This window comes from Pieris rapae, chromosome 16 (genome assembly GCF_905147795.1).
Source record: "Pieris rapae chromosome 16, ilPieRapa1.1, whole genome shotgun sequence".
Classification (NCBI taxonomy): Eukaryota; Metazoa; Arthropoda; class Insecta; order Lepidoptera; family Pieridae; genus Pieris; species Pieris rapae.
Genome location: NC_059524.1, coordinates 9573735 through 9590387, shown reverse-complemented (window position 1 = coordinate 9590387; position 16653 = coordinate 9573735). Strand labels below are relative to the sequence as shown.

The window sequence follows — 16653 nt, the reverse complement described above, 5'->3', positions numbered from 1 at the left end:
CTATAACAATTAATAAGATTCTATAATAGTCTTAGTATTAAAGTAAAATTCACTTCTTACGTGTGTACACTAGTATTTATATAATATAAGTTGAGGCGTTAAAAACTTGAGCGGCAAAGAAGTGGAGAAAAGCTGTGACTTCCACCCCCCTTCAAACAACCTTTCCCAAATAAGAATTGGTAAAATAAGTTTTTAAATGTAAAAATCCTCACGTATAGTCATAAACCCTGCCCTCTTTTGGAAACGCTGGTTTGGTCCCATTCTCTTCCATAATATTTCGCATAAAGTCTGAGAAAATCGCACGTCCGTTGTGATCGCAGGTAGCGCCCACGGACCATATAATCGCCCACACGACCCAACATGGGGCTAGTTTGGCTACACGGTAAAATAATCAGGCATTAAGTACATTGCGTAAAAAACGATGGAAGAACTGTATTTTACTAAAACAAATGAATTCAATTTCAAGCATTATAGTTGAGAGCAGTGTTGGCCTAGTGGCTTCAGCATGCGACTCTGATCCATGAGGTCGTAGGTTCGATCCCTGACTGTGCAATGGACTTTCTATGTGCGAATGTAACATTGGCTTGGTGAAGGAAGACATCGTGAGGAAAGCGGCTTGCTACTGCTGCGGCAGGAACAGTAGGCTGATAACCTTGGGGAACGTTCAAGTTCAAGTTTATGTAACTTATAGTAACGTTTCGTTTCCACTCAGTAGCTCATTAAACCAAAAACTTAGCTTAAAAATAATTCGTTACGGAATACTTGGGAACGCTCCCTTGCCTATAAGACAAATGATCATTAATGGGATTCATAAATCTGAGGCACAAACCTAAAAAGGTTGTAGCGCCATTGATTTATATATTTTTTTAAATAAATTTGTCATTAAAAAATACTAATAATTAAGCCTCATGTATTTCTTGAAAAATTGAAAAATCCTTGAGTAATTAATTCAAATTTGTCGCTATAAATACTTTTATACGGCACACTTACGCATCGTAGCAAGAAATACTGGTCCTGGGGGAGGTCTGTCATCTTTTCCAGTGAGAGGTCTGAGCCTGTAGTCCAACAGTTCCAAGAACTTTAGCACGAGCGACGAATCAATAGATGTAACTATTTCCGTCAACTTTGACCGGAGGATAGTAAGGGCGGGGTACAGGTACACCGTTATTAGGTTATAGAGGATTTTTCGGATGTTGTCTGCAATCTGAAATTTCGAGTTAACACATTAAACACTTTTCTCGGATCCGAGTGGAGTGGGGTCATTGTATATTGCGGATCCGTGCGAGCTTCCTGTTCATTTTTTTTAAACCATTGGCCTCCCTAGCATATCCCGAGTACTCGGCAGCCTATGTGCTGTAAGCCGACCACTCGGATCCGAAAATGTTTAAAAAAAATAATAATATACATATAAACATATTTTTTAAATTCGTTATAAAAAGTTTTGGTTTCCGCCCATTACTTTGTATCCATTTTTTAAGCATTCAATTTGTAAAATTCATTTGTCATGCATCTAAAAAAAAGTTTCCTTCGTAATATGACAGAAATAATTCTGCGTCTGCTTTATTTATAATTGTCTTTATAGGCTGCGGTAAGTGATCAGATAGCATATATGTCGATATAAGTCATGCCACATTCCCGACGATGTAGTCCTGCAATGCTGCTGCAGAAATATAATAGCCATTTATTATACAAAAAGGTTCAAAAATTAACAAAAGAAAACAAACAAAAATTATCCAATACAGTAGGTACAAGTTATTGTGTAAAAGTGAATATGTGAAGGTGTGTGTGTGTCATTATAAAATTACCGGTGGCAAATTACTCTTCATCCAAGCATTGACCAGAGGCTGAAGACCGACCACCTTGGTGTCGAGGTACACCATTCCACAACGAGATACTGTAGCAGGAGACGCCACAGCCAAGTCCGCTACTTCGAAGATCATACGCTGTCTGTCTGTCAGCTTCATTATCTCGCCACTTGATAGGCATAGCTTCTTGTTGTCGTCTAAAACCTAGAGATTCAATCAAAAGTTGAAAAATATCGAGATTGCAGAGCAAAGTGATCATATTACTTATAATTAAATAAATAAATATTCCCTCAAGTTCAAACTCACAGTGTTCATGTTTTCAATCCAGACAGCGTCCACTGGTCCATCAAATAGGTACCAGCGTCTGTCCATGTCTTCCACCGCTATACCAGCCCGGACCAAGCTCGATAGGATACCATCGGTCCTAGAAGATCATTTAAACCAATGGTTTCAACTTCATCTTGAAGTTATTTATCGAATGTCTCACTATCATAATTTATATACAATATATATTATATACAACAGCAATAAGGATAAAACATTAACTCTAAGGCCCCACGCTCTACTGAAAAACTGTTGGACCATCTTAATATCATCCAGTATTCAGATTAAATACTTCGTTTAGTGTCTAGGCACTACAACGTCAGAAATATTTCTAGTAACCATTCTACAATTTAGGTACATTGAGAGATTAAACAATAGAAATAAAAAAGTGTGTGTACTTTATAAATATTTTATATAAAGCACACACACATAAAAATCTTAAATCTTACTTTAATGAAAAATGGGCTAAATCAGTTTTAAATTGCTGTCACTAGCAACACTGATTTTCAGTAGGCCCATATTACATTGAAGTGATTAAAACCAAACGAAAATACTAATAGAAATAGAAATTATATAAAATAAAATAAAAACCAAATTACAAACTCAAATCATGAGATATACTAAACTTGCACCTTAAAAGATAACATTTTCCCAGAATTTAGTTGCTCTACTTTCGCTGGTTATTTTATGTTTATGATATAATGTCTTAAACACTAAGCAAATTAACAAACATATTTAGGTAAATACAAAGGAACAGATACCATTCATGGGTGTTCAAGTCGAACTCTCCATACAGCTGGCCCATAGTAATGGATTTGGGGTTTACGATAAACGTATGCACTGTGGTGAAAGGAAACCCATCTGGTGCTATCTTGCCCTTTATGGCTGTCAGAGCGTCGCGAAGGATTTCATAGCACTAAAATTAAAGTGTTTTAGGGAAGATAGGTTTAATTTAACATTTCGTTTTCCACCAGCAAAATTACGAGTTAACTGAAATAATATTTACCTGTATCAAACTTTTTGTAGTGTAATAGGAGGCTAATGAGCAGGAGGCTCATCTGATGTTGCGATACCGTCGCCCATGGACACTCACATTGCCAGAAGGCTCGCGAGTGCGTTGCTGGCATTAAGAATTGGTATGCTCTTTTCTTGAACGACCCTGACTCAAATTGGCACGGATATACTTTAGGAGACATTTGGTTCCACATGGTGGTGGTGCGCGGCAAAGATTGCCTTAAAATCGCTCGGTTGTAGAACGACGGACGTCAAGGTGACACGGATGGTATTTTATATTCTGCCTTGACATCCGAAACTGAAACTTAGCTGCAGCTATTAGTCCAAACAACATCTCAACTCTCAACTCTCAACAACAACTCCTCTGAACACTCGATGGTAAAGGCGGTAGAAGATGCAGAGACTCCTCATCTCTACGTAACCCCAAGGGATCAAACTATCTAAACTGTTCGATGTTTTATCATTTGAATAACAAAAATCACCTTAGTTTTCCCAGCGCCGGCCGGTCCGACCAACATCAAGCCATGCCTTACAACTGTCGTCTCATAAAGTTGTATTATCTTAAATATGAAAGCTGTAAAAATAACATTAAAATCCAATCAACATATGAATATTCGAAGATAACTCAAACAAAACGTTTTCTTTCCACCAATTTTAAAATATAACTTTTATTTTTCTTAGAAGAACACGTCATCAAAAGAGTAGTTTTAAGGTTTTTAATTATTTATTTATTACATTTTTACTACATCATACATAATAAATAGCCGGTGTATGTGACATACAAATTTTTTTTTTGGAATCAAATTACAAAAAAAAATTAAAAGGTTCAATTTTAACAGACACGAGATAAATAAAAATACAATAAAACCAGTATTAGATACGAGGCACATAACAATGCTTTCTTTAAAACCGATCAGCCCACTACCGGATATAAATTTTCTTATTATAAACCTATTTTCTGTTGCATAACTAAAATGGTAAGTGATTTAGTGTTAGTGTCTGAAAAACAAATGATTTTCTTACTGTAAAGGTCATCGTAGCCTCTTTTGATGAGCATATTTCTGATAGACTGTTCCATGATGCCGTAATCAACAACTGGAATCTCCACGCGAGGAAATAAATCCGATATGATTCCTGAAAGACAATACCTTAAAATCAGTCTATCATTTTAATAAATTCATACAGAGGTGACATCTAGTAAATCTTCATCGTGTATTAACAAGGCACAACACAATCAATATAACTTAAGACGCGTGATGGCCGAATGGAGATCGAAGATAGTTTTTTATTCATCATCAAATGAATCAATTTACTATGTTTCCTTCATCTTAATATCTGTCATAGACTGTTTCATTTAATTGTGTGGAGATATCTAAAAAATGAATACCGTTAAATAAGACAAGATCGTCAGCCAAAAACTTAGGCACATTGACATCACGCAACGCCCTCAGCACTATCTGTCTCTCGTCTGCATCCGGCATTTGTCGGATAAGGTTTCCGGCCACCAAGATCACCGTTTTTACAGCTCGCATCCCAAAATCATAGTGGTCCTAGAATCATTATTCTTGTTAGTTGTTTCTTGAGTATTGGATAAAAAACCATATTTTTGGAAAGATTTGATGAGTAAATATTTTTTTAATACAAACATTTGATGTTAAGTGATACCGCCACCCATAGACACTCACATTGCCAAAAGTCTCGTATGACCATTGTCAGCCTTCAAAGAATTGGTACCCTCTTTTAAAAGAGAAAAAACGACTCTTTTTTGAATATATCTATCCTTAACAAAAATGCTTTGTTTACTTTAAACCCATGGAAAAAGCTCTACCTGTGACGACAATTGTTCCGAACTCAATCTGAAGGTAGTAGTAATCTTTCCAGCCAAGATTTTTGCTTCAAAGAATCCATATGAGAAAAGAGATATTTCAGCAATGAGTGCATAGTCAGGTACCATCATTGCGATTGGACGGAATAATGCTTTCAAATTATCTGGCAACTCCGTACGTCCTTAAAAAATTAAATTTATTATTATTTTTTCATTAGCGGGTTGCTGGTTCCACATAGTGTATTTTATATTCTGCAATGACGTCCGCTGATGAAATTCAGCTGCCAGTATTAGTCCAAACAGCTCCTTTGTATATTCTACATGGTAAATGCGATATTCATTGAATACGATGTAGTGAGAGGAGCTGGTACTGGAGAGCTCCCGTCCAGAGGTGAGAACAGTATTCCATGTGGGGGCCGAATTTTTGCTTTGCAAGCTGTGGCACGGATTGAAGTACCGTCTCGCCTTGCTGAAGACACCAAGCTTTTTGGAGGCTAATTTAGCCTTCCCTTCCAAATGACTGCGAAACAAATTAAATTCTAACACGGATCACATTTTAGACACTTTAAACTTCTATATACATGTATATGTCAGAGATTATGTTATAAAAGAACACGTCATTTATTTTATTAGAATGGTAACACCACGCAATTTCATAGCAGACATATTATAATATATATATCCCTTTAAAAAAGAAAAATTCAAGTTCCAATTTAAATACCTGCGTATCCCGGGTTCATAGTAATAAAGACTGAACAGGACGCCTTCAGGGGAAGTTCCACACCCTCAAACATAAACTTTTCTAAGTGAGCTATTTGGGCCTTTTGTATCGTGACTACCTGACAATATACATCAATTATCAAAATATAATGTTATAAACAAAGTCAAAACATGATAATTTCATAAAGTTACCTGTTGAGCAACAACTGATAGCACTTCGATATCAATCCGATTAAACTCATCAAAGCATGCCCAGGCCCCCGAACTGAGAAGACAAAATACTAATTAGATTGTACGAGCCAAGGCTGTACATTCTGCTCACTCATATAAAGTAAGACTAAATTTTTTCTCTTATTTAAAGCACCCGATGACTCAGGAACCGTACATAGATAATATTTGTTTCTATTCAATTAACTTGTTTGGCTTTGGATATGTAAAGTATTTTTCAAAGCAGAATAATTTATTTTGTTGCAACAAATATATTCATGTCAGGTCAACATCAAATGACTTACGCCGCCAACCCCTTGAAGAACTTTCCCATAGCCATGTAGTCTAGTTGATCTGAACAGTTGAATACCACGCACTGTACAGCTAATGCTTTAGCTAAATCCTGCAAATTCTTAATACTTTAACGGAAAGTTTACCTATCATTAGTTAAAATTTTACGTCCCTTAAAATATTTTCAGTATTATACTTTTTTCTGAGCCGTAGATTTCTGTATTAGCTGTTTCATGATTATTTGTTAATCGGCAAATAGGTGATCAGCCTTCTGTGCCTGATGCACGCCATCGACTATTTGGGTCTAAGGCAAGCCGGTTTCCTTAAGATGTTTTCCTTCACCTTCCGAGCGAATGTTAAATGCGCAAATAGAAAGATAGTCCATTGGTCACAGCCGGAGATCGCACCTACGACTTCAGGTATGAGAGTCACACGCTGAAGCCAAAATCTTCCTATCACATCGATACATTTTGCATTCATGTTAACATATAACCTTAGTGGTCTCAGTCTTGCCAGTGCCAGCCGGGCCTGCGGGTGCGCCGCCAAATTTAAGATGCATCGCGCACATCAGAGTCAAATAGCATCGGTCAGTCAAAGGGGTTATCACAAGCCGACCACTAGAATACACAAAAACGAACTTTAGCTATTCAAAGGGGGAACGCCGCCAGTATTTTGGAAACAAGGCAAAGAGACTCCATTTAATAATATACTTAGTTTTTTCTTATATATTTGTATCATATGTCAAGAAGATAAAAATTTTTTTTTCGGTTTTTGAATAAATTTTTTTAAATACAATTTTTTAATAGACAGTCTGGCTTAAGAATCCATCATAATATTTGAAAATACAAATAAATTGGGTTCAATACCCGGCGATATTGTAATACTTGGGTAGTGTAGTATAAATATTTCATATTCTATTGAAATGAACAAAATACCTATTTCCCAAATACTCGTTGGAGTATGTGAAGACAGAGTTTAATGCTCGCACGTCACAATGGTTCTGACTGAACTGTCGGTAGAAGGCGGACGTGTCAAGTCTGTTCTCATCCTGGTATATTTCTGGGAGTTCGCCTTCTTCTAGAGGATTCATCTCTTTTACTATCTGGTAATATCTGAAACAGTATCCATTTAATATACCAACTAGGCGTGTCAAGTAACAATCTTCACTTCAGCACAGTCAAATTCAAGAAAAAAATGTTTGACAAATCTTGATTTAAGTTAAAGTTGTGATAGTAAGAGGGTAGGAACGAGAGGACAGACACGGTTGGTGTTTGCCGATAATTGGACGTGTCGGTGACACACTTAATATTAACATTTTGGTGTTATATAAAATTTTGGTTCTAGTGTTATTACTGTGTTGAGGGGTATGTGTTTTTTTATTATTATTATCTTGTGGCTTAATTTTGTTTTAGTATTTGAAATGTTTTTTTTTCTGGTTTGTTTTTTTAGCTTTATGAAATGCCCTCAAATTTAATATTCATAAAACAAATGTTTGGATGAAGATAGTGTCACTGTGTTGTGAACACTCCTGTACAATACAGCGGGTTTTGGTGGGATGACCCAAGAATAAAAATCCTCCTGGCGCCCATAACCTATTAGTTAATGTTAATTTTAGTTTATAAGTTTAGTTAATTAGTTAATGCATGTTAGTATTTACTTAGCTTAAGGTTTGTCATAAATATTTCAAAATGTGTTTATTTTGTTTTATTTTATAGTTTAAAAACCCATAACAAAGTGACCTCCTATATGGGGCAAAAATCCTTAGATCGTGATTTTATATTTATCTTTGTACTAACAAGAAATCAAATTAGTCAAATGAATATTTTTTTTATGTTAATGGGATATTCAAACTTCAAGGGTTCATAATTTTTTGAAGTGATACTTTTTTAGGCGCATGAGGGCAATTTTTTACAGATCACGAAGTCACGAAGATGTGCAGCGTTTTTGTCGAAGAAGAAAGAAGAAAGGTAGAGAGCGATTAAGACCGATTGGTACCGATTGAGAGAGACAGTGAGAAAAAATACAAGCTATTGGTTGGTGTATTCGATTAGTAGTTACATATAAGAACTTTAGATAGAAATTCTGTCGCATAACTTCTTGTGCAGTAAACGTAGATTAACACGAATACAATGTGAATATAGATAGTAATTATTAATTTACAAAGAAGTTTCACTTTTGACATGTGTACTATGTACGCACGCACTTTTTTTTGTCCTTTGAGACGTCCTGAGATCATCATTTTTAGTTGACAAAGGTCAGTTAGTTAAATTTGTTAATTAATTATTTATTATTAAAATACTTTTTTCTATATTTTTCGGTAATGATAATCATCACCTCAGCTGACATATCCACTGAAAGTCGCTGAGGTTCTTGACGTTCTCGCACACAAGGGTGTTGGTGACGTCACGCGCATGCACCTCTATCACGATGAGCGCGCACAACACTTCTCGTTGGAAGAACGTCAGTTCTCCTTTGACCAGAGCTCGAAGGGTGTCCAACTGAAATGAATTTCCCAATGTTTTATTTATTTATTAGTAATGTTACAGCTCATATCCATAGAAAAAGCACGTAGAAAATATACAAAACAAAAAACAGATTGCATTGATACACAAAATTATGATGAAATCAAATGTCTAAAAATCTTAGGGAAATTTACGACAAAAATATTGTTACGTATTTTCCGTTTATCCTTTTTCTCACATCTCTCTCAGTACTGTTAATGTTATGATCGCATTAAATCTGAATGAAAAGTATAACGCATCTACAGAATCCAATAAATGGATTAAGAGAAAAAGCTAATACTACCTACCTGTTGTAGCATTTCTTCAAAATATCCATCCATTCGGTAATCAATAATAGCTTGCTCGACCCCTGCCGTCCATGCAGTCTGAGATCCCGCTATCACGACTTGCCCTGGCCAACGGAGCACCCATTCAGCACGAGGTAGCTCCCAGAGCTCCTCCATTCCAGCCACAAGGGTTAGACGAACTGGAATTTATATACATACTTAAGAACTGGTCTTCATAATTTAGGTTATTGCTTAGGTAAGTAAATTGCTTCATACATATTTTCGTGAAAAATAGTAGGTACTTTGCAATAATTCCTTTAAAGTCAGAGTCTTATAAACGAATGTCTGATAGAGAAGAAAGGAATAGACAAAATAAATAACCTTAGTTTTTTGTTTTAAATGCAGCTTTATAATAAAAAAATAAACTATGTTGCAATAAAAATAAATAGTAAAGTTTAAATGGTCATGGCAAGAGAAACAGAAAATCGAAGCAAAAAGTAGAAGGTACAGCAAACGAATAAAAGAGGAAGACAACTGAGTAGGTGGATAGACCAAATTAAAGAAACAGCAGGTGGTACATAGTAGAGAGGAATGACGGGATTTGGAGGAGGCCTTTGCCAAAAGCACACAGATACCTTAAAGAAAATTGAACTACAAACGTGATTAAATATAAAAGTATCTGAATTAAAAGGCTATTATTATTATACTCACGGACGACATAGATAATAATTATGTTTTTTCTTTACTCCAGGGATTAACCTGTACTATATAGTCTAAGCATTAAAATGTTCAGTATGCTAAAATTTGTTATTAGTATATTTTACTTTTATAAATAATAAATAAATTTTATACTAACTAGTATGCCGCATCGTATCCTCCAACAACAAGAGCCATTGCTCAACATTCGACGAAGGATAGAATTGATATTTGAGATCGACAATTTCTCCTTCACTTGAATGCATTTGTGATATTTTGAGGTCCGGTTCAAAGGTCACCTAATTAGTCACAAGTTTAAAATCAGTCAAAATAATATCTTTTTAAATACTATTTCCTGAATATTGGTGAATGTAATCCATATAATTATATTTGCTACCAAGAGTTAGTGTATTCAATGGGTCATGGTATCAATCTGATAAACATGTCCTTTCCAGTGTTCTATGTGTCCAAACTCTATGCTACCATGCCCTACCAGGCCCTATATACACAAATTTTTACCTGAGCAGAACTACTGATATGAACCATTAATTCAAAATTCAAGTTGTATATGACACCACTTTTAAAACATATACCTTAGCAATGTTCTCGAAACATTTCCTTAAATGAGGTTGGACGGCTCTAGGATTTCTGCTCTGCGAGAGTATCTCCAGTAACTCATCATCGCTGAGGAAGAAGAATCTTGGGAAGCGAAGCCGTTTCAGCTCCATGTATTCATTGAGGCCGCGAGACACCACGGCCAAAAGGTGCCGGGCTTCTACTAAGCTGTCCAGTAAACGACTATCAGGGCATATTATCATTATCTGAAAGTATGTCCACAATTTTAGTAAAATAAAAGTTGAAACGCGACTCTCTTGCCTGTAGCCACGTATATGGTTATTATTTACATAGCGTAATTGACTAAGAAAAAGATTTAATAGCAGCTGTGGAGGGGATGCGCCTGATAGTGATACTGCAGTGGTGACAGATTTATTGAAAAAAAAACCGCAAATGCGTGCGCAATAATCCTGCATTCATGAACGTTAGCCGCAGGTCTTAAATACTTTAATCTTAAGTGATTATATGGTTATTTTGTTTACCTTTGGAACAGCAGCAGCAGAAGACATAATTCTTCTCCAAATTCTCTCCATTGTACCATACTTTTTGGCTTCCAATGGAAGTTGGCGAGATATATCTTCCGATGTGAAAATTGGTTCCAAATACATCCACTCCCTACAGAAATCAAATCACGCAGATCATTTGAAGCGATACAAAATAATTTAGTAAAAAAATCATTGATATCGATCGATCGATATCAATGATTCAAATATTGAATCATTGACTTAATAGAGTAGATTATTAAAGTAAAAATTAAAATAATATTTCAAACAATATATTTAGGCTCAACAAGAGCCTCTACATAACCACGACTGCTGTAAAACGGTTATGTAAAAAATGTAATAGCTTAAAGAGCAGTTGTGTAAACCAAAGACATACTTCTGGCATTCGATCCACTCGTCCACAACCTTCTGAGTGAGCCGAATCTTATCATCCCACTCTTGTATCCGCAACTCGAAGGCAGCTTTGAAAGGACTGAAGCCAAGCTGTTGCGTCGCCAAGAGATGCTCATCCAGAAGTTGAAGGGTCTCGTCTGCTATCTTCATTATGTATGTACCTGGATATTAAGTTTAGAATAAAGGAAGGATAATATGCATAAATAAACTTCGCTTATGGAATCTGATACGAAGAACAAGTAGTATTTTTAATATCTTTTTAATATCTCAAAATATTATCTAAAAAATGAAACATTTGTAATCCTAATATTTATTTTAAGTTTGTACTCATTATCCCAATGTTTTGTCATGGGTATATGTTTAAAAGGTTTCGATAACTGCATTAAGATAAGAAATAAGCGATATTACCTGTGTTCTTGTAAGGCGAGATCTCCATAGCCTTGGCAGCCCAATCGTTCTGCATCTTGTCTAACGACTGTTCGATGACATACTCTTTGCTGGCGAGTTCCCCGATTTCTGCTATCAACCCAGCATGGTCAGCCATGCCTTGCTTTAGACACATTTGGAAGGTTTGTTTTTCGTTCATTGTGACAGTAATACCTGCAAAATAAAACCATTTTTATATATTTTATCGAATTGGATACAATTTTAAATCCTGAATTATATAACCTAATATTAGTTAAGTTACATATATTTTAATTAATATTCAGAAGGGTCAACAAAATGTAAGCAATCATCGCACACTTGTAGCCAAAACTAGCCGTTTAATGATAAATTGTAATTTAAAATTCTCTTTCCCGATAGTGACTAATAAAATAAGTCTCTTAAATTTACAAACACTTCAGAAGTTTGTTTTTTGTTTATCCAGCGTCGCAACCCCACTGCTACTACTCCTAATGTTTCCTTAGTTATAAGCTCATGTTTTAAACAATTAAATCTCCGTTGTTACCTACCCAGCTACAAACGTGTTTAATTTGAACATATCTAACAACTGCCCCCAAATGTATTATTAATATTTTTTGACATATATTATAACAATTTTATAAACTAATTCATAATATAACTCTACAACTATCAAATAGTTATATGACAGCTTTATGTAGCAGTATCTCGCTGGCCAATGCTGAAGTTATATTATGCATGAATATTACGAAAAATCCATCATAGAAACAATTATTATGTTCTTATTCAAGAGAAGTGTTGGGGTAACTCAATACTCACCAGCTCTTTCCATGAATTCATTCCAGTGTCTCTCTTTCATGCCAGGGTTTCTCACAGCTTGAATAACTGGTATCAATGGTTTAAACTCATCAATGTCATCCTGCAATTTACAATAAATTAAATTATAATGAAATTATTACTCCTGTCTTACTTATTGTTCTAAAAGATTATTGACATATAACCTTTTCAAAATTTTACTGTAAAAAATTAATTTTACTGTAAAAACGGAATAAGTCTATTACAAAGTCTTTACCCGGATAGTGAGCGCCACTTGTTGTACTTTGGGTAAATCAGCAAATGTCCTCACACACTTGATTATAGTCTTGTAATACTCATTAATTAGCGGCTCAATTGAATCAGCATCCACATACATCAGGGGATTGTCGAACCAGACTTCGCGCGCTTTGAGGAAATCTAGGAGACAGGACATTTAAGCTATCGCGGAATATGCTTAAAACGAGTATTCAGAATTGCTAGTTGGTTGAGCAGAACCCACATACACTCTGCCGTTTCAGAAGACACACCTAATTAATTCTTCTAATTAAATCACGTCTGATACTGATATACTCATATGGCGTCTAAATATGAAGGTCCCTTTCAACTAGAAATAAACTGCATGTTCCTTTGGGAGAACTTTATCAGTTGACATTTAGCATACTTGTATGTTAGTTTCAGCCATCATTTATCTTATCAGGCCAGGCTAAAGTCAGCCTCGTAAAAACTTTTTTACTATGTTTTCGGTTTATCAGGTTATATATCTTTTTAGGCAATTAGGTGATAACGCTACTATATTTTCCCATCTTTAAAAACATTTATACGAACATTCTATTACAATAAGTAGAGAGATGCACTGTATCGATATATAAACATGTACAATCGTATATAATATTGTAATAATAATAATAATATAACATTTCTTACCAGAAGCAGTGACCCACAAGTTTCGATAAGGCTCAAATTCCTTCACCAAACGGTTGAGGTCTGAAAATGGCACGACTGGCTGTCCAAACAATTTTTGTCTCTGGTTCAGCACCCTGCCCCATTCCTGGGAATCTTTCATTCCCTTCCATGCTTTCTTGATGTCATTCGCTATTTCATGAACCTATCCCAACAAAGGCACTATTACTATGATTTTTGGGAGCGACATTACTACTGCTCTGCATAGCGCACTACCATCTTGAACAAGCTGAAGTATTTCCGAACCAATTCGACTTAGGGTCTTTCAAGATAAGTGCGTATTACTCATGAACCCTCTGGCATTTAGAGTGTCCATGGGCGAGGGGCGTATCACTTAACAACTCCTGCCCGTTTGCCTCCGTTATATAAAAAAAAAAAATATACGAGAAATATATATATGAGGATCACGACCGTAATTAACCCATGGTTGAAATAAGCGCTAATTTTATTGAGATAAAAAAATAAAATAAGGGTAATAGGTAAACTAGACCTGATGAGTTAAAAATTAAAATGATGTATATCTGACAATATATAGTACATTTCTACACGTTCAGCCTGAGTGAGCGGAAATATAAATTTGATTATAAAAACGGCGAGATTGGTTACAGATACAAAGGTAGACATAGTTTATACAACGTTATACAATTATTGTTTTAAAAACTAGCCACCATTATGGTAAAGCAAAATGACTGTCGGTAGAATCAGTTAATACAAACCCTGGTAAAGTCATTCTGTAAGGTGAGGGCCATACATTGCGATGTGAACATGTCAATTTTGTCTGACAAAGTCTGTTCATCCTGTTGATGAAGTTTCCAGAATTTTTCCTGTTCTTCTTCTAAGAAATCTGTAGTTGCTACTACCTAGAGATTAGCACATGTAAACCAGAATTAGAGCCTCTATCATTCATTAAGCATTGGGTAACATCAAAATATCCATTTAATGGCAATTCTCAAATCCAATTGCGGAACTGGCAGTAAACCAACCCAAAGTAACAAAGTTTTAATCGCGTGACATAAGAGTAATAAAGATAAAACGTTGAAGAGCTATTTTAGGTTTAGTAATCAATGATAAAAGACTAAAAGTACTTTTCATCCTCCCAAATTCTATATAAATAAACTAGCAGCCCATCCCGGCTTCGCACACGTGGATATTTATTTTCTAAATATTTTTTGGAAGTTATTGATATGTTCTTTAATATTGTAGAACATTTTTATGTTCTATCATTATCAATAATTTTTAAAAACATTTTATAACAAATTTCTTAATTGGTTTTTAATGGAGATCTTTAAATTTTTCTTGAAAACTAAAATAGTATATATTAATAACCAAATTATAATAAGTCAATGATAATAAAGCTTAGCTATAGATTAAGACTTTAAAAAAATCGTCCAGTATTTTTTGCGCCATTTCGTTACAAACATACAAAACCTTCCTCTTTATAATATTAGTATGTATAAAATTGAATAGTATATCATATTAAAATAACATTTACTTGTTTATTAATATTCAGAGGCCACCCAATAGCTTCCCATAGAGCCTTAAAATCATCGTTTTCCAACGGCGTAAAAAAAGTGTCCAATACCTCGTAATCCTAAAAATATATTGGAGATATATCAACACTATCAAATTCATTGTATGTATTAAGGTCGGAAGGCGTATCTTGAGAAACCACCAATTTCAACTCCAAGTACGCTTGCCATGGCATGGTCATCGTAGTTTCAAAGGTTTAACGTTGTAAAACTGGCTATTTCATAACTCATACTACAATTCGGTGTTGATTTGAAGCACGGTTACTATAACAGACGATGGGCAATATACTTCTAAGCTAGGGCTACCATGAATATTTTTTAGAACTCATTTTATTGATTGTTTATTCGAAACCAAATCAAAATTTAGTAGCTATTATCATCAATATTGTCTTTGGTTTCGGTGACTTTAGAATAGTGACTATAACAGAATAAACTACTTATCCAGAGCTTGATAATATATTCGGTATATCAAGCTCTGATCAATTTAAAATAAAACATTGTTAAGTGCCTATTTGACACCTAATCTGCTGTTTTACTAGTGGTTGTGTTTTTTGGTCATATGAGCAAACTTTTATTAACATTTAAATTAAGCATAATTATCATATATTTTAGAAAATATAGTTTGTGTATATATACTGTAGATATACCACATTGTGTGATGTGAAGGACTTAAATAAATAATATAGTCCGTGCGAGGCTCACTGACGATTGCTGTAAACTCGAGATATGTAAATTATGTAGTAAATGACGTTTTTTTTATAGAAATAAACTAAAATTTCAGATACAATGACCGTACCGTATGAACTTTTTTCATAATATCTTCCTGGGTCTTCAAACCGAAGGGTATAGATTCCATCCATTCCCTGATCTCAAACACGTGTTCTATCGTATTTGGCTTTTCACCAAGCTTCCTCATGATGCTCTTATAGGCTTGGATCACGTCTTCCACAACAGTACGCACCTCTTCAGCCCACATTGTCAGCAAGGCTTTAATTATGTCTGCGCGTTTTGTTACTAGTATTTGCTGCAATGTATATGTATATGTGTATGTATATGTACGCAAATTTTGAGTAATGTACGCAATGTACACTCATAAACGTCAATATTTTAAAAAAAGATCTAAATTTAGATTCTTTTACTAATTATTTGAGTGAAACATTACATGTGTGGCAGAATGTGCGAAGTTAGAATGAACCACCATAATATTTTTGAACCATACCATACCATATTTATTCTAGCAAATAAATTATTATTATTACATCTACTACACAATTTATGTTAGTGAGTATTTTTTTAAATACCTATGAACCGAATATTAATATGATTTTTAGTAAGTTCAACCTTCAAAATACATGTGTATAAATTTGACCACAATCGATCACTTACTTGCCACCTATTAGATTCAAATACACACAAATAATCATGAAACACAAAGAAATCTGATGCCCAAACTAAAAAGGTTGTAGTGCCACCGATACATTTATGTTACATAATACTTAGTATGTAGTAATATTACCTTCAGTGTATCAACATTGATAGCAAACGGTCCAATATTGATATACTGGGGCAGTCTCCATATCAAATCCTGTTTAGCATCAACATGCATTTGTACCTCCTCTCGAGTCTCGGAGGCCGAGTGTTTTTCTTCACGGAAGGTTCTAGAACGTGACAGTAACAATACAGTTATAATTATAGAATTGTATTAAGCGGGATAAGTGTATACTGGGATGCATATATTTAGCATTACTCTTTTTATATCTATATT

General features: G+C 34.8%; 1 protein-coding gene and 1 long non-coding RNA gene across 2 annotated transcripts in view; one reads left to right on the top strand and one right to left on the bottom strand.

The window, feature by feature from the left end:
• LOC111000075 (dynein axonemal heavy chain 1-like) overlaps positions 1-16653 on the bottom strand; it is a 51148-nt gene that overhangs the window by 21409 nt on the left and 13086 nt on the right. The window contains exons 17-44 of the mRNA XM_045631707.1: positions 16405-16546; positions 15685-15912; positions 14852-14950; positions 14076-14219; positions 13324-13504; positions 12656-12816; positions 12403-12502; positions 11590-11781; positions 11165-11342; positions 10768-10900; positions 10264-10491; positions 9831-9969; positions 8996-9174; positions 8521-8684; positions 7122-7298; positions 6680-6803; positions 6201-6298; positions 5881-5953; positions 5690-5807; positions 4972-5150; positions 4531-4693; positions 4167-4277; positions 3626-3717; positions 2891-3045; positions 2112-2229; positions 1806-2009; positions 991-1204; positions 213-375 (exon numbers count right to left, since the gene is read on the bottom strand). Of these exons, the coding sequence (XP_045487663.1) occupies positions 213-375; positions 991-1204; positions 1806-2009; positions 2112-2229; positions 2891-3045; positions 3626-3717; positions 4167-4277; positions 4531-4693; positions 4972-5150; positions 5690-5807; positions 5881-5953; positions 6201-6298; positions 6680-6803; positions 7122-7298; positions 8521-8684; positions 8996-9174; positions 9831-9969; positions 10264-10491; positions 10768-10900; positions 11165-11342; positions 11590-11781; positions 12403-12502; positions 12656-12816; positions 13324-13504; positions 14076-14219; positions 14852-14950; positions 15685-15912; positions 16405-16546 (4257 nt within the window). The remainder of the gene's footprint in view (positions 1-212; positions 376-990; positions 1205-1805; positions 2010-2111; positions 2230-2890; positions 3046-3625; positions 3718-4166; positions 4278-4530; positions 4694-4971; positions 5151-5689; positions 5808-5880; positions 5954-6200; positions 6299-6679; positions 6804-7121; positions 7299-8520; positions 8685-8995; positions 9175-9830; positions 9970-10263; positions 10492-10767; positions 10901-11164; positions 11343-11589; positions 11782-12402; positions 12503-12655; positions 12817-13323; positions 13505-14075; positions 14220-14851; positions 14951-15684; positions 15913-16404; positions 16547-16653) is intronic.
• On the top strand, positions 7416-7879 carry LOC123689877. Its single transcript, XR_006750747.1, has 2 exons — positions 7416-7550; positions 7636-7879. It is a non-coding gene; the product is annotated as an uncharacterized LOC123689877 (long non-coding RNA).